Source organism: Trematomus bernacchii, unplaced genomic scaffold, assembly GCF_902827165.1.
Source record: "Trematomus bernacchii unplaced genomic scaffold, fTreBer1.1, whole genome shotgun sequence".
In the NCBI taxonomy this organism is placed as follows: Eukaryota; Metazoa; Chordata; class Actinopteri; order Perciformes; family Nototheniidae; genus Trematomus; species Trematomus bernacchii.
This window is the reverse complement of record NW_022987588.1, coordinates 5,557,967-5,584,729: the sequence shown is the minus strand read 5'-3', so window position 1 is coordinate 5,584,729 and position 26,763 is coordinate 5,557,967. Positions and strand designations below refer to the sequence as shown.

Below are 26,763 nucleotides of genomic sequence, written 5' to 3'. Positions count from 1 at the left end.
TCCTGTTTTTTGTTGTTGTCTTTCAATAGTTTCTGACTTCACTACCTTGTCAGTGGCTCTCTCTTTCTTGGTGAGGACTTACACCTTGTTCCATTTTTAAAATAAGTATTTTCTTAAATATTGCTGGCAACTACAAACATCTTCCAATGAATACAACATTATTTAGGGACTACTTTCTGCCATGGATTAATACCCATTTCTGGTGGGCTGCATTTTTTTTTTTTTTTTAAATGGCCAGCAGGGTCAGGTAAGTCACGATTGTTTAGTCTATAGAAAAATGACCTCACTTCCTTTTTGATGTATCTCCTCAGTAAAGATTTTCATGATTCCTGAGTTTCTCAAGTCCCTAATTTCAAATCCTCTTCAATACAGCAAGGTTTTTAATTAGGAAATGATGGTCCATTTAGAGTAAGATAGACGATAGAGCAAGACATGCTTTAGGGCAAGGCTATCTTGTTAGCATTGTGTTGTCTGGTCTGGCTGCTCCCCGTTTGCAGTTAAAATAGTCAATTGTAACTTTTTGTTCCTCAAAAAACATTGTGTACTGTTCTCAACACTCTCATGTAACTAAACTCAAACTGCGGTGCACAAACGCATGTGTGATGTTACAGTGAGAACTGTATGTACGGTAAGTATTTATATTCTTATATTGATCCATGTGGGCTACTGAGTTTTTACAATGCTAGGACACTGTGTGTGGAATGAAAGCCTACTTCCATTTATAGCTGCTTCAATTCCAGTCTCCTGGTAGAAAGGCACTGTTGCTTTCATCAGCCTTATTCCGTTTGGGTTATGTTTTTGTTACAGTAAAATACCTAGGCTTGAATGAGAGACACAGAAAGCACTTGTTAGCTTATGAATAAAGTAATGCAGTGTACTCAGTTCAGCACTAAGTGAACTCCCTCTTTCAACACTGGGCATTCTCTGCATTCACTAATAGATTTCCTATTCTTGTCTAATTAAAAAGGGAAGCCTTTTTCCCGTGAAAGGCTCCCAGAGCTACATGTAGGGGTGGAGAGGTCGCTGGGAATCCATCAGATTTGATGCAGTTAATCAGCATAAAGCCTGCTCCAGTGCACTGCTAAACAACAACTGCAGGAAGGACCCAGCCCTCCCACTGCAGCACCCCAGGACTCCAGCCGGCATGGAAGCAAGAGACAACTCGTATACAGTAGTGTAGCATTTCTACTACAAGACCAGGTAGTTTCTTTGTTCCCTCCAAAATGTGTAATTAATTGGGATTTAAAAATAACTACAGAGACAGCTGGAGAGAGCAATATGGTGAGAGAGAGAGGATGGTAAGACAATGAGAGGACAGAGCCCTCGCCCACGGTAATTATCTGACTCTCCTTTTGTCTTTTTGAGCGACAACAAAAGACGCTCGGAGAGAGGAGGGGAGACAGGTGGAGGAGAGGAGAATAAAAGAGACAGGGGCCAAAAGAGAGAGGAGAGAAAAAGGATGGAAAGGAAATATAGAGCAGAATAGAGGAGAGTAGACTCCTGAAACTCACATCATTCTGCAGCAAACTGGCAAGTCAGTAACACAGGCTGACTCAACCTCCTCCAGCAATGCACAATTTGCCTTTCTCTTTCCTCCACACAGCTACTGTACAGAATGATGAAGGTACAGAAGGTATCTGATCTTGAGCTAGACACAGTGAGGAGCAGAGGTGGTCATGGAGACAGCAGATGCATTTTTTTATTGTCGAGGCTTGACAGAAGTGAGTGTAATCTTAGTAAGTAGTGAATGTTGCAATCTGAGACTTTCATCAACATGATCTCGCCCACGCCATCAGATAACTGTCACATAGTCACAGCTATAGCAAATAAAACTGCTATATGGGTGCTGCTGGCACCTTTTAACATCATCTCATATATTTCTGCAAACACCTGCTACAGAGAAAAACAGCATTCCTCTCCTGGCAAGACATGCAATGAAACTTAAACTTGCATGTGTGTCCAAAGTGGAAACTGGCCTTAAAGGGGAACAGAAACTCGGCCAGTCATTTGCAGTTTTCACAGCTGGGCAGGCACGCATGGATGGATGTGCACATACACACATATATAAACAGATTCACATACATATACATGCAGGCATAGGCATTAGCCGTGGCACAGACAACAGACTGTGTGTGCGCAGACACACACACACACACACACACACACACACACACACACACACACACACACACACACACACACACACACACACACACACACACACACACACACACACACACACACACACACACACACACACACACACACACACACACACACACACACACACACACACACACACACACACACACACACACACACACACACACACTAGATGCTGACACTGGCTTCCTGGACGGCCTCTCTAACTGTGCAGGGATGCCAGAGGAGGAGAGAAAGAGCGAGCTGCGAAGACATCATTTCCATTATGTACCAGGGAAAGTGGTGGCAACACAAAATGGTAATGACAGTTAAGGCGTTTAGTCACGGGCTCACTGGAAGGAACGGAACAAAAAAAAACCCCGTAGTTTTAAAATAACCGTTATTCTCTAAGGAACTGCTGTTGTGTCCATAATAACAGAATGACGTATAAGGACATACACACTCCAGAGAGAGGGCATGATAACACATATGTGTGCACGAACATGCTTTTAAAGGACAGCAGCTCTTATACACACATGGGGACTTGATCATGTAATGTGGGAGTGCTCTTCAACATCTGAGATCTCTTGGCGTCTCCACCCCTTAGGCTTAGAGGCTTTGACTGTACACTATATGTATGATTTAGAGGATTGAGTGACAAGAAAAGGGCGACGGTTGCATCAATCTTATCTCACCCTGTCATATGATTGCATCACATGCGTCTTACTTGAGCATATGCTTCAGTGTGAGCAGAAGCGCATAAGCGTTTTTTTGGAGGCAGTATGCCGTATATACTGAGTGAGTATGTACTGTAGGAGGCGGTTATATATGCAAATTCAAAACATAGACATTGAAACCCTTCATTATTTGAGACACTTCAGGGCTTTGCTGGATACTGTGTCCATTGTGGCTGAGATCAAATGTGTGACACTGTCATATTTTCTGTCCCCATCCCCCGTGGTTGTTAATGGTCATCTTCTTATCTTTTAATTGGGCCGAGGGTTTTCTAGTCTTTTCTTTTCTTAAGGACACTGTATAATGAGAGGGTTATTTAGAGCCCCCTATTGACCTTCAGTTCTTTCAAATCCTATCATGAGAACAATACTGCACATGGCACTGTGTGGAATATACAGTAACAGAGCAAACTTTATTCTGTTGAGACAGCAACTATGGACCCAAAGTAAGGTGGTGGTCACTGCCTCTTGGAGGAGAGTACAACAAAAAGAGAGAGACTAGGCGAATGTCTGCAGAGAGAAGAGAGTCAGGATCTAAGGGGCTAATTACCACTGGACTGCAAGCCACACAGGGAATGCAGGGAGATCTGAGAAACAAAGGCCATAACATGATCAGCGTCAACAGTGTATTGTAACTTAATTAGTGAACAAATAAAAGGGAGGAGGACACGCAGAGAATGAGGGGGAAAACCACTAATGTAAGTACAAGGTGTTACACCGTGAGCAACAAGCTGACTCACACATCTTCCCTGCTGGTTGTTCAAATGAAACCACACACTGAGGCCATTAGTGCAAGGGGAAGCTACTGCTGTGTTTAAATGAGACTGTGCGAGCAGGTCTAATCTTGCTTTAAAAAGGTGCAATATTGAAGACTAATTCACATGTAGGCTTCAAACATCACGTGTGTCCTCATCACAGCGTGCACTTCAAAAGGATCTCGTCTTTCAGAGCAAAGAAGGAGAACAGTTTCACAGCTTTATAGAATCTGCATGTTATGGTGGTTTTTTACATATAGAAAGGAAGAGAGAAAGAAATAGAACATCTGTCCTCTCCAGAGAGTGAAGTGAAAGCAAAATGCTTCATGCTAACATGGGCGATTTCCACCAGGAGCAGAAGACATGACAACAAAAGCTTTGTTTTACTATGTACCGCTGCACCAGGCTCACACCAGCAGGGTGTCAGCAGGTTTATGAGGGCAGTACACATAAAAGTGTTTGAGGCAACTTAAAAAAAGAGCCTAGTAATATTTGATACTCCCCGGAGAGATCCATGCATTTTAAGCAGAAGTATGCTTTGATGCTCATGAAAGATGCAGAAAGGCTGAGATTCTGGTTTTCGACATTAAAAAGATATTCTCTTCCCTTGCTCACACCAAAGTTGTTTTATATTTCATAAAAAAACAACCTAAAAACCTATTTTCATGAGATGATTTGATCTATTTTCTCGGATAGAAAATAATGCATTTGAAATGCTTTAATAAACGTAATTTGGTTTGTCATTGGACAAAATAAATAATGAATGAAAAAAAGGAGATAAACGGGGGAAGGGCATTATTATGCTGATGGCCCAAAATTCCCAAGATTTCAAAATTGAGCACACATCGTATTCAAAGTGCTAAATCCTTTGAGTGGCTTCTGGAAATGTAATGACATTTCCACGAAAATGTGTTGTGTTGGTAAAAGAGAGGCATGCCAGATATACTGTTCAATCTGGGACCACACACTTAAAACTTATAAGAGGACATATTATGCTCATTTTCAGGTTTCATAATTGTATTTTTGACATGTTTACATGCTCTTATGTTCATCTCATTTTCATTTAATCGTTTATTTGAAGAGGGACAATGCACATTGATGAACATTTTTAACAATTAATGCTTCAAAATGTAAATATGCCGGATTTTAGCTTTTAGCTCATTTCCATCCGTAGTCCCTCACATACTGTACAACATTTAAGAACATGACATTTATATACATAGCAAAAATAAGCATTTACCACATGGCAGTACAATGTAGCAGCTACGACATATAAAGTGCAGGAGAAGATCAAAGAGCTACATAAAGTGCAAAAGGAGATACCCCTGTATATCATTTAGCGTGCATGTTCAAAAAAGCTCTTTATTTTTCTCATACTGCCTGTGCTGCAGCACCTCTTTTAACCCTCTGTCTGAAAGCAGAGCCCAGTCTGCTCTGATTGGTTAGCTGGACAGCTCTGTTGTGATTGGGCAAACACTTACAGATCTATCACGTACAATGTGTTGGAGCACTAGCCAATAGAAGCGCAAGTCTTTCATAGTGATGTCAACATGTTACGGAATCACTCCAAACGTTGAAAAAGCTACCTACGAGCACCGACAGCTCAATACTTACTGTAACATGTTACTGAAACTCAAAATGGTAAAACATGAGAGTAGCTTAATTTGTCAGCACCAGAGGTTACAGCTTGAGGAAACATCACAGGTTTTTTGTGTTTTCATGTCCTGATGTGCGAATAGTCATTCTGGTCAGCGGTTTTGACTTGGAAAGCATTTGTAAGGGACTGATCTGTTTTTATCCCAATGAAGAGAACGTTATCTGTTTTTCAGTTAAATTACAGGATGTTTTTTGACATAGAGAAACGGATGTCCTCCAAGCAGTTTAAAGTGCTCACGTTAGCAAGGGAGAGCGAAATGTTGAGTTGTGTGTCATCGATATAGCTCTGATAGGGATGTCAAGTGCCAAACACTCATCCCCTCTCTAACTGAAAGGAGGCTACATTTATTTGGCTTCGAAAATATAAGTTTCAAAGTAGGTTTTTTCCAAGTGTGCATTACCAGCCGCTGAAAAACAGTTTAATTATTGACCGAGACTTCAAAAGGCTTCAAAAGAAAGAGTTATGATTTGAATTCCACCACTCGTACTCTGGTACCAGCCCTATACGCTCAGATAATGATACCAACTAGAGACCGTAGGGGTGTGTGCGTGGGTGGGGTTGGGTAGGTCAGGCAAGATTAATTGTGGGGGATGTAAATTTAATTCGTCACACGCAGATTGATGTCAATTTTAATTGAATTAAAACAATGTGAACCATGGCCTGCTTAGAATCTAGGACAGCTGGTGAATAGTGATGAAGTGAGTTGGAAAACACTTGAGAGAAAGGGGAGGGGGCGGGTGAGAGGTGAAGAAGACAGACAGAGGAGGGAGATTAGTAAATGACACGAGTGATAGTTGACCTCAAACTAATGAGCCATCATGCTCCACCCTTCTGGTTGTAATATGAGTAACTTACAGTCTGGGCATTACAAGTGCGTGGACTTCTTCATAACTGACTCTTAGGTTGTAAAGGTATGACAGACAGAAGGTTCAACTGCACAACTCACACATATAAAGTGCTTTCGCAGTGTGTGCTGCAGCCACCGTGTGATCGATGCTTGTGTTTGTGTACACAGGTGCATGCATTTGTGTAGGTGAAGTCAGGAAAAGTCAACTGCTGGAGTAACACTTATCTCAGGTGTGACTTTATCATCTTCTCCCCAAGGACATGTAACTGAGGCTGAGTGTTGAGCGTGACCAAAGCAGGCTCACAGGTGCCACGCACTGACGCAAGACTTGAGCACATGGGCTCGAGAGATGGAGAACGTTTCAGTCGAGAGCAAACCCATCTCATTTTGTCTCCCCCACACCTCTTATCTCACCCCGCTCGTTCCTCCCCCCCCCCCCCCACTTTCTAGGATAATATCAGCACTAATCGCTGCCTCTCCGTCCATCTATCCACCTCCAGCCTGATAGATGGCGAAGGAAGACAGATGGAGGAGTTTTGGATGCCACAGTGCTCTTTCCTTTAGTCTCTGCTGAATGCTTCTGCCTCCGTCCTTCCCTGCATTTTCCAAAATGCGCAGAGGTGAGATTACGCCAAGCTGGCCGGGTAAAACTCAAGCATGATAAATAAATAGAACTCACAAAGAGAGACACGCATAAAAGTCCGCTCACATACCGGCAGTAACATTTTATAAGGTTGTGAAGTGTTCATGCTTCTGAAGGTGACCCTATTTCGGTAGTAAGGAACCTTTTACTGCGATGAGACCATGTCCTGAATCTCCTCCCCGCACCTCAACTCCTCATTACACACACACACACTTTCACCAAGACACACACACGCATGTCGTCCTATCTCAAATGTGAGATCTCGCCCAGAGAGGCAAGGGCAATCGGGTTACTGTGCGAACCCTGATGGATGAATGTTAAATGTAACGGCGTCTACTTAAAGTGTGCAATTCAGCCACAGCACTTTCAGCCCGAGTGAGCTGGTACACCACAGAAGAAAAAAAAAGAAACCCACCCGATTATTTTTTCTCCACACATTCTGTATATCTGTATTCATTGTACATTAAGCGTGTTCCAATAGCATATTTCCTCTGACTGTGGATATACTGCAAGACGCAAACGTAAGGCAGATGATTCCTCTCCCCCCCCTCTATTCCCTCTTGCCCTCTGAACCTCCAATTCACTGTGCCAAACGGTACATTTACATTGGTCATAACCTCAATCACCATGCTCGCGGCGGGCTATGCTGAATGCGCATACAGACATTTATACAGAGAGGCGATGCAGACAGAGGTATAATGGGAGCAATAGATAGAGACCCACGCCCGAGGCATCCATCAAACCAAACGACTCCATTACAGTAAGTCCGACAGAGGCAAGCGGTAATGTGCACTGTGATAAACACTAGGATAATAATCTGTTTATAGTCCTGGACACACTGTTTCTGCTGGGAAACACTGGCAAGGATACAGATAAGATACAGGAGCAGAGCCCTCTCTCATCTTTTCATTCTGTCTATCTCTTCTCCTCTCCCTCTCCATTATCACCCCCTTGTTCTCTTTATCCTTTTCCGCTTCCTCTGTATAGTAGTTTGCCTTATACAGAACCCAGAGGGAGCTGCATACATCAGCTGAACAGGGCTTTTATCTGGTGTTATACCATTGTACCTTTACCATCATAGTGCTGGAATGAGGCCTGGGAGAACTATAAACATTGAGTAGAATTGATTCAGATGTATTATTAAAAAAAAAAAAAAACAGACATATTGCACCAGACACTTGTAGATAAGCATATATAACCTTAAGAAGACAAACACAATAACAGGAATCCACGGCCCATATTGTACACAAGTATCAATTAATCATAACCGGGTCGTTTCAGTCGAGGCGTTGCTTCTCGTGTCTCTGAGAATAGAAAGGGGATAAACACAGGAGCAGACTTATCTGACCACGCTCTGTATTCCTCAGAGGAACCGGGGGAATAGTGAACCTGCCTCAGCTATGAATCAATTATAAAAGTACACCAAAATGCACTCTCTTTCGCAGATGGGAGGTTGAGGTGAAGGTCTATGGAGGGCAGAGAGAAAACAAAATCTTTCCATCTGTCGATAATGGTGTTTCTTATTCTCAATACGCAACCCTGATGGCTGCACAGGCTTTTTCCGGACACTCGGAATGAGCTCGTAACATTTAAATGAACCCTGACATAAAGTGGAGGGAACATAAATGAGACAAGGGGTCGCTGTTTCTTTTACATTTCTATTAACCTGAGGAGCATCGGGGCTTGATTAAGAGGCTCCTAGATCAGCCTGATCTGGGCGAGCCTATGTTTATGCCCATAGTTAACCTCTATTACAAGACTGACCTCAGTTCAGATAGCAGCCCCTCTTCTACTATTAATGGAGGCCTTTACATTGCGCAGCAGGGTCAGAACAGTAGACAGACACACGCACACACAATTTGCAGCCAGGCAGGGTCAAAGCAGAGGCCAGTGTCTATTGCGTTATTTCTAAGATCAGTTAAACTTAATGACCTCCTTCATCCTCGTGGCCGATCATATAAACTACAGCATTAGCGCTCGGGGCTCGGGGATAGTTTGGCCTTTTATGCTCGCCGTCCAGGCAATGGTGGTTTTAACAGGATGTGATAAAATGCGGATAATCTCACGCCCACTTGAGGGGATGATGGTGTAGGTTTATTAAAGGAAATGAGCCTATGGTCAGATGGAGCTAATCTAATTCAAGGCAACTACAGCCTTAAAGAGGAGGAACCCCACTGGTATTGTAATAAGGCAACATGCGTTATTAATGTAGAGCCTGCCGTATTTTGACAGCAGAACAGAGAATTGGGGACTAATACAGGCACCTATTGTGATGCAATTTCTCTAAGTAGCCACTGGGGTTTTCTGCTAGTAGCATGTTTTCTAATAAATATAAGACCCTGGGTCAGTCACACTTGAGCATTGTCTTCATTTTAAAAATGTGTTTTGATGTTAATTTTTGTATTACAGGAAAGGAAACATTTATGGGATCCCCCGAATCAACCTGCTGCATTAAAGCTGTAGAGCGTTGCACCTCCTGTGTGGAAACGAAATGATTTTCTCCATTTTGACACGTTATTGACATTTCATCAAGGAAACATGCGCAAATACTGTATACCCCAGATGGTGCGGGTGTTTCTATGAGATACATTATACTGCAGATGTGGCCATGCAAGCATTTTACAAACACATACCAGAAACTAGTGTGGGTTTAATAAGAAACCGAGAAAAAAAAACGCCACAGAAAAATTGAAAATTGGTTCAGAGAGAGAGAACACAAATGACTCTTATTCTCTTTACTTTTAACTCTCTCTGACTCACAAGGCTGATTTAACACGAAACCTTGCTGCTGCCAGTTATTTATTTTCTATTGTTCAGCCAAGGTTATTAGATATTCAGACATCACATTGCATACAGGCGACAGGCAGGACTCATATTTAAAAATAACATGTCTTTCACCTCACCAGTGTTTCTTTCTCTTTCTTACTGCCTCTCTACAGTATGTATCTTTATCCTGCAGTTTCTCCTCTCTCCTTCCTCCTCTCTGTATCATTAATGTGATCTGTGTTTATTTATAACCCAATAAAGCTTTTATGACCGCAGTCATTATAAGAACATCGAGGTCATGCCGACAGGCTAACACACACACGTGGATGAAGCCAAAGTATACAGCACACAGCCAACATGGGACTCATTCGACATGCATATGTTATGGCAGAATGTTTATCACAGTGTATTTCTGGTATATTCATTAATGTCACATGGTATTAAGCAACAGTATAGTGGACGGTGTGGTGTTCATTTGGTTTGCTGGAAGGAGGCCCATCTATAGGCAACCAGCTGAAACTCTTCACCAGCAGTTGTATACATTGGCATGTGTGGTAGCTGCTAAATAAGGTCATGAAATCTGGGATCATGTAGAACTCAGAGGATGCAACATATATGACTGTATAAGGTTGGAACATGTCCAAGTTTAGGAGAACTGACAATGTGTGTGCGTTAAACATGTTGAGGGAACATGTTCGTGTGTCATTTAGAAAAGTATATCTAGCTCTGTGTTTCTTCTGTTCGTGGGAGCATTTCTGCGATTGGTTGCTGTTGAAGCAAGGTAATGTTTCCCCATTGTTGTTTGGTGGTGCGCAACTAAATAATAATGATTAATCTCAACTATTTCTGTGTTTGTGTTTCATTGATTCCTCTCTGTTTCATTCTTTCCTGTTGTGCGAGTGCTGGATCTCCACAACACATACATTCAACATGTTTTCACAAAAACATGTTGAATATCCCAGAGCTCTCGGTAGCCTATATCTCAAAGCATGAGAAAATAAAAAATGAATAAAAAAGACATGGATAGAGAGGGAAATATATATATATATATATACAGTATGTATATTTGTTTTTAATTGGGAATAATGTAATTTGAAAGGAACTAACCTGGTTAAGAAACTACTTCAGGCGGCCACTACCTCTGAATATAGTTTCACATGCATGTCGCCCATGCATGTCTTCAGGAATTTCTGATTTAAGTACTTTCATGGCCACACTGAGCGCTTGGCATACCCCTCTGTGATGGTAATGGTGATAAAAGGAAATCTAGTGTATCTTCCTCCTCATATCTGCCTCATATTTATTGAGCCCCACAGGGGATAAAATGCTGGCCCATCAATCACGAGAGCAGCCAATCTGGAAGCCACACCTCCAGGATCACATCTCCCCCGGCTGCACACCGTGCTGATGTTCAGGTAAGTATGTTCCTGTTTGCTAGATAGCAAATAGCCTGTGTATCTCACACTGCTATCCCCTTCATTTCACACAGGAGCAATGACCAGCCACACAAATAAACACCACACAAGATACTCATCAAATGCTTACACTACTTCTGTGTGGACTAACATTGAACATCTTCAGAGCTTTACTACATGACCTAGTTAAAAACCAACAAACAGTGTAGCAGCATGGGCCACATTTTCTTCCTATTGTCTTTGTTTGATATAAAACTCACACACACCAAACATGATGCAATGAGCCTGTACTACGGGCTTTTTGAGCTTACAACCTTCAATCTTAATTACTCACATCTGCAGTAAACATCAATAAACGGTGCAATGGAAGCACGGATGAGTTTTTCCTGGAAATGTAGTCTTTTCCAACAATCCCTCATGATTGCCATATAATTACTACAAATTGGAGGTCAAGCAAAGCTCATTCAATTTGCTTTGGCATCAATGCGCACAAACACAATTTTAGGCGTTTAATTTGTACACTGTGATGCTTCTGGGCACCGAATAATAGGTGGCATCAAACAGATGTACGCAGCACCGACATACAATGGGTGGGACTAGCTAGCTAGACTGGTTTAAGAGAAAGAGAAAGGAGAGGAGAAAAACATGAATACAGGATTTGACCTTTGCATCAACCCTAATCAGAGCGATTGACCTGGCAGTGCTCCGAGCACCCTATCCCCACGTCTCCCCCCCGCAGTGCATTCAAGCTGAGAGAGAACGAATGAATGCATTCATTTGTTGAGAGAGAGAGAGAGAGAGAGAGAGAACGAGAGAGAGAGAAAGAGAGAGGGATAGAGGTGGATAGCCACAGAGAGCAGAGTTGTAAATCTCCTGACCTTGGTCCTGGCTGTTTAGCTCTCGTGTGAAGGGGTTTAGCCTATAGCCTTAAATATTTCAACGCTGCCTGGTTGACTGGAAAGTGCTGAGTTAGAAGAAGGCATAGTGGCCAGACCCCAGCATTCAACCTCCCCCAGCAATTAACACAGCAGCAGGACTTCGCTGCAGTGCTCAATGGTGTGTGTGTGTGTGTGTGTGTGTGTGTCTGTGTGTGTGTGTGTGTGTGTGTGTGTGTGTGTGTGTGTGTGTGTGTGTGTACTCGTTCCTATCCTATCCATTCCTTTTCTTGAAGTGACTGTTAGAACTGCTACACTATCGATTCCCCCAGCATTAACAGGAGTTTGTAGAATAAACACCCCGAGCCATTTCACAGATGCAAAAACACCCTTTTTTTTTTTTTAATGTTGTTGTTGTTTTTCTCTTCTCCTAGAGACTTACCGGTGACTGTGAGCTCGGTCGTCCTCCTGACCACGAAGCCACCAAACTGGACTTCACAGGTGTAATTCCCAATGTCATCCTCCTTTACGTCCTGGATGGACAGGATGTCTCTCTTCTGGATGATACTGGCACGCCACTGCTTGGGACGGCACTCCTGTTCATTAGAGGAGGACAGAAAGGTCAAACTTTAAACTTCTACCCAGAGCTTATTGATTACTCACTGTGGAATACAAAATGACCTGCAGAAGACAGGGGGAAAGGTGCTGTGTAGTGCATATGGTCAGGGATTAAATAATCTGGCCAAGACATTATGTCATTTAAGAACAACTCACCATGAGACCTCAAGAGCTGAACAAAGAAGCTTTTGAACGTCACTGAGCGTTAGGAAAGTGCATGAAGTGGGATTGCATAAAAACTCTATACGGTAAAGCAATAAAGCTTTTCCCTTTTTATCTGATCAAGATGTATTGCTCTGAACTAAATATCCTCCATTCAATACTGCAGGAGAGCCACCGAGGACAGAGAATGTTATTTACACTAGTCTCTGCTGGCAAAATAAGTGTGTTTGTGCTGCGTCTGTGAGCATGTGTGAATATATATATATATGTGTGTGTGCAGGCACAATAAGCATCTCCATGACACGAGGCTCAGCCTGTCGATGCTGTGGCAGGGACAGCGATGGCTCTGCGGATTTTATTCTGCCATTGCCCCCGGCAACCTTCGAATTCAATCACTGTGTCTCTGCAGTGGTCCAAATAACTCCAGGTTCCAGCACTCCCAGTCATTACCCAGAATGTAATTGAATTCTGGAAAAACCTAGAGGTCGAGCCCGGCGAGCTAATCTACTGCTGATCTGCCTGTGATTAGTCTGGCCTGAGCCCTGCACTGGGATGCACTCTGTTGTCCGCGGGCCGTGCATGACCTGGGAAAGGCAAGGACCCAGGTGAGAGGAGGGGAGGGGCAGGATGAATAAAGATCACGGACCGGGAACATTTGGAGGGCGTCCACTTATTCCCCAGGGCGTAGAGTGACATCGCACAATTTCCCTCCTCGTATAAGTTTGGCGTTCATTATGAAAGCCATCTCTGTGTGGCTGCCCTCTGCCGAGTCCTTGCTCTCGTCAGTAGACGCTCTTATGTAATTCATCCGGACCATTTGCATCCATACATAATCTGCCTAAGTGATCTGGAACCACATTATTAACCAAGCATTTTAAGCAAAAACAGCCAAGAAGTTAGATGAAAACAAACCACTGAAGCATTTAAGAAGATGTATTGGTTGTATAATCACAAGGACACATGCCTTCCTTTTTCATTTGCCTAGAATATAACAAATAACAGTATTTAAGACACACACAGAAAAAAACGTAAATTAGGCAAGCATAACTATGATATAATGACAGGATCACACCCACCTTAGACCAGGTGATGTCCGGATCTTTTCCAGCTTCAACATAGTCATCTATGTCAGGACAGAGGATGTCTTTACTCTTGCTGAGCTCAGCTTTCTCATTTCGCCTCATGTTGGAGTTGTAGCACATGTTCGTGTCATTCTCCGCCACAGTCAGAGACATGGACACCTTCATGCAGTATGTAGCGTTCCTGTGGGCAGAAAAAAAGTATTAGTAAGACCTCTTGAATGTCATACTGCTGATGATACATTAAGGAAAATAAGATGAGCCTTGATAGTACTACAACTCTCACACAGGTGGAATTTTATGTTAACTCTCCCGGATACCCTTTAAGTTATATGTATCCTTCTCCATTCCTCCTCTGGCTCCCTCCTCCTCCCCTCTGTTTGTGGGGTTAGCAATAACGACGTGTTCAGCAGCTTTACCGAGTCAATGAGTCACACTCAGGACCACTATTGGATTTATGGGGGGGAATCAGCCAGGGCCTGGGAATGCTAATCAGAGGAGAGACAAACGCTGAGAGGGCCTCACGACATGAAGGAAGGAGAAAGCTGCTTGGTCATCACAAGGACTTAGTCCCCGCTGCACATCCCCCCCCCCCCCCCCCCCCCCCCCTTCATCTCCTAGCCACCATCAACACACACACACACACACACAACACACACACACACACACACACACACACACACACACACACACACACACACACACACACACACACACACACACACACACACACACACACACACACACACACACACACACACACACACACACACACACACACACACACACACACACACACACACACACACACACACACACACACACACACACACACTGGCAGAGGTGAAGGATACCTCTCTCTCATTCACGTACTGTTATTATCATCATAATCATCATTACTGCAGGGATTTGCTCTCGTCAGCCACCAGGGAATTAGTGAGGTTGGCCACATGTTTATTCACAGAGAGCTTTTATAGATGCACAAAAACACTTTACATGACATGTTTAATAGAATAAGCTAGATGGCTAAAATACAGCAAAAGCACTGTGTGGCACAGAAAGGTATACATTTAAAACCAGTTTTTAAAAAGTGAGTTTTGACTGACTTCTTGAACATAGCATGATTGATGCAGTGATGTATGTGTTTTAGAAAATAGTTCCAGAGAAAGAGGGGCTTTAATAAAGAAAGCCCAGATCCAGTGTCGGGTGCAGAGAAATGGAGGCTGTGGAAATGAGTGTGGCTGTGGAGAAGGTGGGTGGTTACGAAGGGCTTTGTGATTAAAGAGAATGAGTTTTAATAAAATCAGTTTTGGGACAGGAAGCCAGTGGAGGTGCTTAAGGACAGTAATGTGGTCACAGGAGTGGGAGTGAATGAGCCGGCGAGCAGCAATGTTGTGGATGTACGGGAGTTTATTAAAGATATTGGACAATGCACCATGAAGAATGCTATTGCTGGAGTGTACTCTGGAGGTAATGAAAGCATGTATCAGAAACAGAAAAGGAGAAAGTAGGGCAGGGTATGGAGGACAGAAGCTACCAAAAATAAAATATAGAAAAAACATCTCGCTAAATAGATTAAAGATGCCATTTAATATGCAAAAAGTTATTCAAAAAATTGATTTAGGCAACCATTAATTTACAAAAAGTTGCACAAATTGATTTTTTTTTTTAAATAACTATTTCGATTTTTAGTCATTTGGTGATTTAATTTCCTATTTAAATTTGCATGTCCACCCAATTTATTTGCAGAGGCTTTTTTTAATAAATATAAATAAACTATTTCATCAAATAATTAATAATAATAATAATAATAATAATAATAATCAACACATTTTTCTCAATTTCTTATTTTGAACCAAAGGATTGCCTCCATACGGCTCTCAACGTGCCAACAGCTGTGCGGGTGGTAAGCAGCTAATAGTGATAACAGCACCACAGAGTCCACTCCAGATCTGCTGCACTGAAATCTAAAATAGTTGTAACATTAGGGATTTCCTTAATTTAAAGAAGGCAACCTGGTCCCAAATAAGACAGACCCAGACAACAATCCAGACTAAAGTCCACACCCTTTAATAAGGTCTGCGTTCCCTCCATGCAGCCTGGCTGTGATCTGGTCGGTCAGTCACTGCCGTGCAGCCATACGGGCTTTCATTTCATTTCATTACATTACATTTACGGCTCGCCAGATGCTCCCATTCACTGTAAATGACAGGGTTTCATATGATCTACTCAGGTTATGGAAGCAATAAGGGAGTCACCTCTCTCGTATAAACACCTCTGACCCACTGGGACCATAAAACACAGATGCAGACACACACACACACACACACACACACACACACACACACACACACACACACACACACACACACACACACACACACACACACACACACACACACACACACACACACACACACACACACACACACACACACACACACACACATACACACACACACACACACACACACACACACACACACACACACACACACACCACACACACACACACACACACACACACACACACACACACACACACACACACACACACACACACACACACACACACACACACACACACACACACACACACACACACACACACACACACACACCGTGTAAAGACATATGTGGCTATGTGCCGTCATGGAAGACTAAGTAGAGATAGAGAGTAGAGAAAAGGAGAATATCTACTTGGAATGAGAACACAAAAAGATACTGTACTTCTACAACAACATAGGAGATGACTAAGAGGGCATCTGGAAAACGCTGTAGGAAGCAAAAGTAAGAAGCAAGATATTGAAACAGAGAAATGCCCTCTTGGTGCTGATATGTAACATTATCGACTTGCTACGTCCTATCTAGAGGGAAAAGAGTGGGAAGATGCGGTGCTGTAGGCTTACAGAGTACACTTAGATAATATATCCGTCTACAGAACAAATTCCGACATGCAGACACACACACCCTAACACACGTGGCCACACACATGCACGTGCAGGCAGATTCACACACGTACAAGTAAACCCCCGCCGTTTGTTGATATAACAGGCAGATGATCAGAAATGACCTCGCATAGTTGTGCACCTGATCCATTAAAGTCCCCGGGGATCCAACAGGAGACATCCCTACATGTTAAAAATATTCACAGCGGGCACCCTGTGGCATTGTGAGAAGGTGTCAGTGGAGGTGCTTGATTGATGGACAGCCGGGGGTCGATGCACAGTCCTGTGGTGTCTTTCACGTCTGTCACTTTCTATTTGAGTGTATCTGCTTTGGATATTAGTCTGCTGCTCACGTTAGCTAATTCTCCACACGTTATTATCCCCCCCCCCCCACGTTGGATAATGTGATCACGGGAAGGAAATACTCGTGGTTGCACCTACTCCAGAACACAGACTCATTACAAGAACTATTATAAAATAAGTCAGGTGAAACACAGAGGGACTGTGGTTAAGCGAGAGGCAGAGCGAGGGAGACAGATTGATGGATTTGAATCGATGTTACAGGCCTTATGTGAGATGACATGCGGAGGAACGAGAGGCAGAGAAGGAGCAAAGGGGTGAAAGAGACGGAGCGCAGAAGACAGCAAGAAGCGATTGCTATGTAAATGAAGTCACCTTCACATGAAAACTGGTGATTAGACTTATATTTCCAGACAGAGAAGGACAAAGATAACTACCCACACACACACACATTCACGCAACATTGAAAAAAGACACGCATTCCAATTTGCCTCTATATCTCTGTCTGAGTAAAACATCTGGAGGGCTTCAGTGAAAGGCCGAACTTAGCACAGGGGGATTTACCTACATTTATAGACAGTACACAACACGCCCCGAGCTATTGGAAACTATCCTGCGATACATGCAGTGCAGTCGGGAGGTATTAAGGCAGAGACACGTCTTTTGTTGTGTTGGCTTTTCTACTCCAGCACACAGGATTAGAAATGAAACAATGACTATGGCTTTAAAGTGCTGACTATCAGCTTTCATTTGACGGTGCTTATATCAAGATCAGATTGTATTGTGATACAATAGAATCATTGTAGCATGTGAGGTTATCATTGCTGCTAAGTAGCTCATTGGCATCACTATATTTCTGGTACACATGCATCTCACTAATACTGACTAACATTTCAAATCTGACCAGCAACAGTCATGGAGGTCAAAATGCATTAAATAGCCCTCGGATGAAGTCACATTTCCAAAGCAGTTAACATTGGTTCCTTTAGGACAGGGGTCTGCAACCTTTTTGACCAAAAGAGCCATTTTGCCCCCTTTTCCACCAATTGTTTTTGTGGGCCCACTTTGAAATAAATAAAACATATAGCTGCACCCTAAAAATAGTTAGCTGATTGAATTATGACTGAAGATCGTCAGCTGTCTTCCTCTTCCGTGTTTTCCCTCCAATACGTAAAGGCTGCAGCACCTTTGACAACTTCTCTCCACATATCAAACATACCGGTAAGCCAGCATCGTTTGCTGTGAAAGCATAGAACTCTAACCACGCAGAATTAAACCCTCTGTGTTCCTCCGATACTTTTCTTTTCTTTGATGTATCCATAGTTCGCTCATCGAGCCGGGGGTCAGGTTATTCGCCTGCAAGAAAAGGCGCTGGTGCGGGACCGCAGGATATGACGCATATTTTAGTTGACCTAATTAAAACCGTTTTTTAAAATGTTTGTATGTGTCACAGTATCACCTCAAAATACAAGATACAAAACATTTTCAACCGTGCAACAATATTTAAATAGTCCTACAAATATTTGTATTTGATTTCCTTCTTATTTTTGTCTAAGCTCAAGGGAGCCAGAGTAGAGGGCTTAAAGAGCCGCGGGTTGCCGACCCCTGCTTTAGGAAGTCGGATACTTTGACAAAACCATAGATTTCTAATGTTTAAAAAAAGATGGAAAACTTTTGTAAAGGAGGATAAGTTGTTTTCTAATTAAAGTCAAAGAAAAGGGGGTGACGTGCCTCATTTAGTTGTTAAGTTGCATGTTTTTAGACATTATCCTGTCTAGAGGAAATTATTAGACCATGTCTTTTTTTTTTTACTGTGAGTCTTTGTGGTAAGAAGTGTTGCATTAAATGTGATCATGAATATACCTTACTGTTTTTTGCCACTCTTTTTATTGTAATTGACTGTATTTCAATTTTCGCAACAATATATTGAGAGAAAACCATCAAAAACACACACATAAGCGGAGGCCATTAAATCCACTGGGGTTTGGTCTCAGGACTAATTTACATCAGAATAACATTTGTGAAATATGAGACATAATGTGCACGCTCACTCTGACTCGCTATACAGCAGCAGCACGTAATGTGCTTTTAATTGCATGTAATATTGATGAGATTTTTACAACCGCCAAACTCATTAAGGATTTTGGATTAGACAAACAGAGCTGCCCTTTTATTAAGTGCACATTACTGTAGGTAAATCGAATAGAACCTCAATAAGTCCTGCAATAAAGCCTACCTTTACAAAGTGTACTATGTACTGTATCTCCGATTGGGGGTTATAATAAAAGTCATTATGTAGATGTCTGAGTTTTGGGTAGATGAAGGTCTACGGCGTGTACTGTGTGAACTCTGGAGAAGCGATTAAGTCATATCTTTCCTCTCTTTGCCTGCAGGGAGTTCCAGGGGAGGGAGTTTAGGTCATGTATGCTAAAACGTGCGACTCAAAAGCTTTACTCCCTAACAAAAAGACAATTGATTTCAGCTCGGAGGCAAATCTCTGGCAGTGTTCTGATTAGGGTATCTGAGAAGTTTGAAATCCCCCTAAAGCTAAACTTGTTTCTCCAAGGCTCTTTTAACAAGTGTAGCGCTCAACAGTGTTTAAGCATGCTCTCGAACCAATCCCTGTTGGAGGAAATTGTCAATAATCATAGACAACATTAATCTATACTGAGAAAACACAGTTTGTGGCAGATTAGTCCTGCAGAATGCAGTAATGAATTGCTGTATAGTCTGGTGTATCATTGCACACAACACACACTCGCCCAGTCACACTTAATGTATCCTGCAAGCTTCTCTGAGTCTTTAAGAGGCCTTTAACTGGGTTTAATAAAAACTCTTGAAAATGAATAGCTGCAATGAGCCGTTCATTGAGGGATGTTCTCCACTGCAAAGGTTAATAAGTTACTGCCACATAATTATGCATCTTGTATTAAGAAGGGTTTCTCTGTAATGGACCTCCTAGAGTGAGTGTGTGTGTGTGTGTGGTTGTTTGTATAATCTCTTTGTCTCTATATCTGCCCTCGCAATTCCACATGGCCTATAATTCACCATATCACCATCAATCAATTTCATTTTGTTTAAGTCAATACAGCAGTTATACTTTTTAGGAACAAATAAGAGTAATCACTCAATAATGATTATCATGTACTGTAAATAATGTATATAAGGTTATATGTGACAATACAGACATATTTTAATTCATTAAATGGTATAGTTCAACATTTCGGGAGATGATGCTTAATTGCTTTCATAATGAGAGTAAGGCAAAAATACCAGGAGTATTCTTGTGTCTGTGGATCAGGTACAGTCCAAGTTAGGAGCTGGAGGGTATAGCTTAGTTTAGCATAAGGATTGAAAGGAGAGATAAACTGCTACAGCACATCACTCTGCAATAAGACCCACAATGTCTTTAGACATTTCTGTTTGTATCTGGATTAAACAGTTCAACTAAATGTTAGTTAGTAGGTTTTATAATTTCTAGTAGAAAGTTATTTTTTAATTGTGGAGAGAGGCAAGCTAGCTGCCCTCCTATACTTATGCTAAGCTAAGCTAGGCTACAGGTTCAAGTTTGATACAAGGATGTACAACTTCTTATATAACTCTCAACAAGAAAACTAAATACAACAATTGTCTTACAAAATGTAGATCTATCTAACTTATTTGAAATTAATCTCTGTCTGTAACTATTGCATGTTGAGCTTGACAGGGCTGCCAACATTTGAGTTCAGCTTGGAGTGAGATTTTTTTTTTGGTGAACCGAAAAAAGAAACGTTCATGTGTACAGTGTTACAAATGTATTGAACATGTACAAACTAGGGTTTCCCATTAATGTACCGGGCGCTGCATATAGGTGTAAAACAGAGGTAAAGTGCTATTTTATAAGTGTGTCACCTCCTCTAGGGGCAGGGGCGGACTGGCCATTGGGAATACCGGGAGTTTTCCCGGTGGGCCGGTACCGAAGTGGGCCGGTCGGGCAATTCACTGTATATACTGTATAGTATAATAGTAAAGTTATTTAAGATGATGCCATATTTATCGAAGATTTACATTATAAATATTCCCCAAAATTATTCAAAAGCATATTCTTCAAAACTCCTTGCTGTAGTATGACCACCAGGAGACTTGATGTGTGTAGTGAGTTTGGTAGTAATAAGCTGTATAATAGTGATTGAATATTATTGTATTCTCTTTTTTCGGAGTTGCACTTTGCAGACGGTCCCTGACAGAGACCAATGTAATGTGTCCAGCTCGGAGGACGGCGCATATTGGCTTTTCTTTTTCAAAATGTGATTGTAGTTCGTTGTCAACCTTAACCACGGTACTTAGGAGACGTCATTTGTGTCTGAATAACGTTTTGTTCATGAGTTATTGATCCGTGAAATCAGAATCTCCCAATATCGTTCCAACTTTACTGAACTAAGCCAAAAGACCGTCTCATTTCGTAGACCGCTCAGTTTGCTGTTCCTTCACTTTATTTTTATATTTATATACATTTATTTTGGACGAAAACTTAGCGTGAGGAAAGCGTGACTCTCACGCTCAATGCGTGAGTGTTGGCAGCCCTGAGCTTGAAGTCGTTGCAAGTAGCAATACAAGAGGCCAAGTGGTTAGCTGAATGTGGTCAAGAGAGAACATCATTTTTTTTAAAACTACAGCAAAATAAAATCAGACATTTTACCCAGGACATTTAAATGCATCCTCCCCATCCCCCTTCCTACCGTAGCACGCAGGAGTAGAGGCCCACGTCCTGGAGGTCTGCAGGTCTGAACCAGATGGCGTCCTCCTCCTTGCTCATGCGCACGCCGTCGAAAGAGATGGGCTCCTCGAAGTCGCTGTGGCCGAGGCCAGAGCTGCGGTACCACATGAGGCTGAGGCCCACACTCTGCGCCTGGCTGTAGTTGGCACGGATGTATCCATAGAAGAGAGCGCACTTCAGCCGCACCGGCTCCCCCTGCAGCACCCGGTACTTCAGGTAGTCCACCGACCAATCAGTGCAGCCTTCCACTGTGGAGAAACAGAGAGAACGAGAGACATTAAACAACACATTACTGAGGTGGGTGTCATACAATAGTTAAGAAATCATTATTGCAGTGTGATTACAACGCATATAAATATTGTATTTACAGCAAATTGTTATGGAGATATAATGTATATCCACATCACAAGAACATATGAGTGGGAAGAGGATCATATAACACACCGAATAATCCTCTTCTTATCACACTTTAATAGATGTAGTAATGATACACTAAGTGCAGTATCATTATATTACACATGTTTAACGGTGTGAATTCCATAGATGTTATCACCTTTTGTGTTTTTTTTGGTTGCAGTTTTTCTGCTCAATGCTTCTTCTACCAGCTGCTCACACATTCAGGGCATGTGTGCCACACAAGCCTTTGCAGAGACAACTCAGACACGATCCTGCAATATCCACACATGCAACCACAGTGGAATCTAGGGAGGACCTGTAAAATATCTCCATAAATGATGTCAGGCTCCTCCAAGTGCTCAGGCTGCGCCACAGCTCCAATGTCAAAGAGTGCAAGGAGAGTTTGTTAACTAGGAATACGCCCCGAGCTCTAGAAGCGTGGCGGGTTCCTTGTCTAACGGTTTTACGGACAGATATTTTCCTCAGGCTCTTCGTCTCACGGTTTTTGTCCTGAGCTAACAGGGTAGCTCATCTGTAATCCACTCACTAAAGATACTCCGCCCTGACTGGACCGAGAGTCTGGCCTACATGTCCATCTAGGTTAGTAAGCATTCTACGGTGAAAGCTCATTTTACAGATAAAATCAAGAGCAATACAGCAAGAAACTGCATCTTTCCGCCTCATTTGTGAAATGTATACTTCAGCTGCGGCAGTATAACAAGTGCAGAGAAGGAAAACATAGACTGAGGGCACAGAAGCTGAAAGAACATTTGACAAAAAAAATCAAAGACTGTGGCACGGCCCCCCAGGCGCATTGGTCTGTTCTATCTGCAGCCAGCAGATCTCTCTCAATTCCCAGGCGGAGGTTAACCTATGGTCAGCTATCAGTCTCTAACTAATTAGCTCCAATTTGTTTCTCCAGCAGGTGTGTATTAGGGAGTACATGTGTGTGCATGTGTTACCAGAGAGAGGCGGAAGAGGGGGAGTGAAGTAGTGATGATGTGCTGAGATAAAGTAATAAGAACCCTGCTGTGTGCCAGTCTGTGAGTGATACAGAGCCTCACAGGGACAGCTATGCTTGTAATTAATACTCTTAATTACCAGAGAAGTAATGTGTGTCTGTGCGTGTGCGTGTGTGTCTGTGCGTGTGCGTGTGTGTGTTTGCATGAGCGTGCATTCCCTATACGAATGGTTGTCTGCCTAATTATGTCTGTTAATTACCAGTAGGCTGATCCACAAATGTGTGTGCGCTTGCATACGAGTGTGAGGAGGTGAAATTGCGCGCGTGTGTGTGTGTGTGTGTGTGTGTGTGTGTGTGTGTGTGTGTGTGTGTGTGTGTGTGTGCGACGTAATGTGTGAAACTCTGTCTAATTATCATTCCTAATAATGAGAGCAGGGCCCCAAAAGATGCAAACAGTCACACGTGCACTTTCACATGCTCACACGCACTCCACACAACTTGAACTGTTAAGCACCTTACTGATGAACACTATTAACAAGCACAGTAGACAAGCTGTTTCTGCAATGGAGTTATATGGCTAAATTATTCAAGTATAACCCAAAAAACAAGAAATAAATCTCCATTTTCAGTTAATTTGGCAGGAGAAAAAACAGCAGCACTCACTTCCATTTTGTGCGTCTATCTCCTTTGAACATTTAAGCATTAGATAGGAGATAATCACCAGGGAAACGCTTAACCACAAACAGCTATTCCCCCCCTGACATCAGAGTGAGTTTCCATTGAAGGCAGCAGGTAAGTCCTCTGCCCTCTGTGCATCTCAATCTGCTAATCAGCAGGGACAGCGGGCGTTTATTCAGCCCTTTTCTTTATTAAGCCTCTACACCTCTAATGGATATGACCTCTGCCTCGCTCTCACAATCTCCATTGGTGCCCTCGCTGCCACAAGAATAACAGTTTATTCTAACGAGCTTGTATGCTGATTCACAATGAAAGAAAACATTTTATTCATAGGCGGTGCGCCTGTCAGTGTCTTTCACTGTGCAGATTTGCAGGCATGTGATGTCCGAGCAACAAACTTCGCATGCATAAGGGCGTACACACATAACAAGGAGACCCTTCATTCCTACAGACCTCCAATTTGGAGCCGTTTTTTGACAGGAAATGTTATTAATTTTGTACATTTTTACAACAAGTAAAATATGGATGCATTACAAAAATCCACAGGAGAGAGAAATGGGAGCTGTTGAGTGCGGTAGCCTTTTGTGGGGGGAAACCATATTTATGTCTGAAACTCAAAACTGTTTTATCAACTCAATTAGAGGCTGACATTTCCCACATCCCCACGCTGGGCCGGAAAATCGATGCTTCCCGCTGGAGGAATACTGCAGTCCTCACCTCTCACTCTCTCTCTGCTGACAGCACATGCACATCCACAAAAACAGGATCACTCCCTGTTCCTGCCGGCACCTCTGGGACATCACACCTTTTGTAGCGATTCTGTTCAGCCACTCCTGGACAAGCCCATAGTGTACACATCCCCACATGGGTGTCAGACAGAGGGAAGCTGGCCTCTCACTGCAGCACTGTGAGCTGCAGCACTCCTTTAGTGCTAGCACTGCTTCATCACATGATGTGTAGGGCATAGGTATGGAGGGTGCAAGGAAAAAGCAAGGGGGGGGGGGAATGTCAAGCTACAGGATATATGTATGTGTGAGTGTGTGTGTGTGTGTGTCGCAGAAAGCTTATTACATTCTGTGTCGAGGCGGACCTGTCCATCTTCCTGTGACATTAAACCAAGGCAATAAATATAGACCCCTGAGCTACAATAAATTGACCCACATTCATGCAAATGCACACTCACAACAAACACACAAACATAAACAATCGCAGAGCGTTTTTTTCTCCCATAATCAAATTCCCGTTATCCTTCCACAACAGTAGTGTCACTCAAGTGTGTCTCGCTTCCCTACTTACATGTCTCCTACTCCCTCTCTCGTGTCTCTCCCCTAATCACTACCTGCACTCCTAATGAAGTGTAATTATCAGATGTTGGGTGGGCGGGAGGGTCCTCGCAGGCCTGGAAGACATTCAATGATCTATATGCAGATAAGGACTCTTAATAACGTTCTGTCTCTCACGTTCTCTTTCTCTCCTCCTCACCGACCCGGCAAACATGACTCCATCTCCATCCCCCTATCCAGCCGACTCATTACAGTACCTTTACCTTGGCATCAATCTTTTTCCTCCCCCTTTGCCTATTTATTGCTTTTTACCAAATAATTACTACAATATTCCCTTTAAATACAGTATATTTTGTCATTTATTCTTGTTTTTCCTTACACAACAAACATATATTTGAACCAATACACCAAAACAAATGCCCCCCTATGGAAATGCCCCTATATCTTCCTAGCAATAGCTAATTATATGCTAAAGATCTCTATTTTTCTGCCTCAACAAGCGCAGGTACTTTGGCTGACCCCTAAAGGTAATTGTGCAGAATCTATGGTAAACGGTTTACTGTGCTAGTACGCCTCGCTATAAGATAAAACACCACGCATAGTCTTTGGCAAATTACATGTTATTCTCCTCTGCTGCACACGCCACTGATGTAATTCTTCTGCAATGAGATATATGTGGTATCTGATATACAGAGAAGACAAGAACAACATTCTTGCATTAGCATTTAAAATAAGCAAAGGTACCTAGAACAATAGGTAAGGCTTAATGAATGTGCTTTATTCTCCTTCTGTGAATATCTCTCTACTTTAGCTACAAGAGATAGTTCATAAATGATCAGTTGACTATAGTCTTAACCTGCAGTGGTGGATTGGCTGTCGCCTCTGTAAATCGCTGTTTTTATATTTAGCCAACAGTTCTCTGTGTGCCTCTGCCCTGACTGAGTCTGACTACCAAGGTTCAAGGTTCAAGGTTCTTTATTGTCAATCTGACATAGCTACAGAGTAATTATGCAGTTGAAAATCTTATGTCACAGGCTTCTCCAACAATGCAACATAATAACATAACATAATAACAATAAGAGCAAGAGCAATACAAAAATAATAATAGTTATAAAAATGAAATAAAGTTATGATGTGGAATAGTGCAGTATGAGTCTATATACAAGTTATTGGAATGATATATATATATTAGGTATTAGATACATACTACTGAGTAGCAGTTGAATGTTTGAAGTTGTTTCAACAGTTCAATTTTTTAACAGTCTCACTGCCCGCGGGAAGAAACTGTCTCCGAATACCAGGCTGAGACTCAAGATAATGGTAGGTGTTAAAAGCATCCAACCTGAGTGAACTCTGCATGACTTTTCAGTGTTTTTGATCCACCTGTTCCTGTACACATTTCCAACTGATTCAGCTCAAAAAGAGCCAAAAGAAGGGAGTCCTGTAAGCTCAGTAACAGACCCAGGCCTTTGAAGTTGAAATGACATTTCCGGCAAGATTCAACAAACTTCCACCTGATAAGGAAAATAAGCTTCTGTGCCGTCCATCTTTGTTGTCTGGGATTCAAAAACAGTAGAACAAACCTGGTTATTGTCGCCTGGCTTTGAAATGTCTCCCACCTAGATAAGGTTTAACAGGAACTGACGTGACCTGAATGAACAATAATACCAGCGCCTTTTAGCATGCGAGTTGAATAATTACAAATCATTTATAATTTATTAATGTTTTTAACCTTACTAAAAGGTTAT

General features: G+C 42.3%; 1 protein-coding gene across 2 annotated transcripts in view; it reads right to left on the bottom strand.

The window, feature by feature from the left end:
• il1rapl1a (interleukin 1 receptor accessory protein-like 1a) overlaps positions 1–26,763 on the bottom strand; it is a 170,218-nt gene that overhangs the window by 79,147 nt on the left and 64,308 nt on the right. For both annotated transcript variants that reach the window (XM_034128401.1, XM_034128402.1), the window contains exons 3-5: positions 21,660–21,945; positions 13,691–13,877; positions 12,277–12,430 (exon numbers count right to left, since the gene is read on the bottom strand). In XM_034128401.1, the coding sequence (XP_033984292.1) occupies positions 12,277–12,430; positions 13,691–13,877; positions 21,660–21,945 (627 nt within the window). The remainder of the gene's footprint in view (positions 1–12,276; positions 12,431–13,690; positions 13,878–21,659; positions 21,946–26,763) is intronic.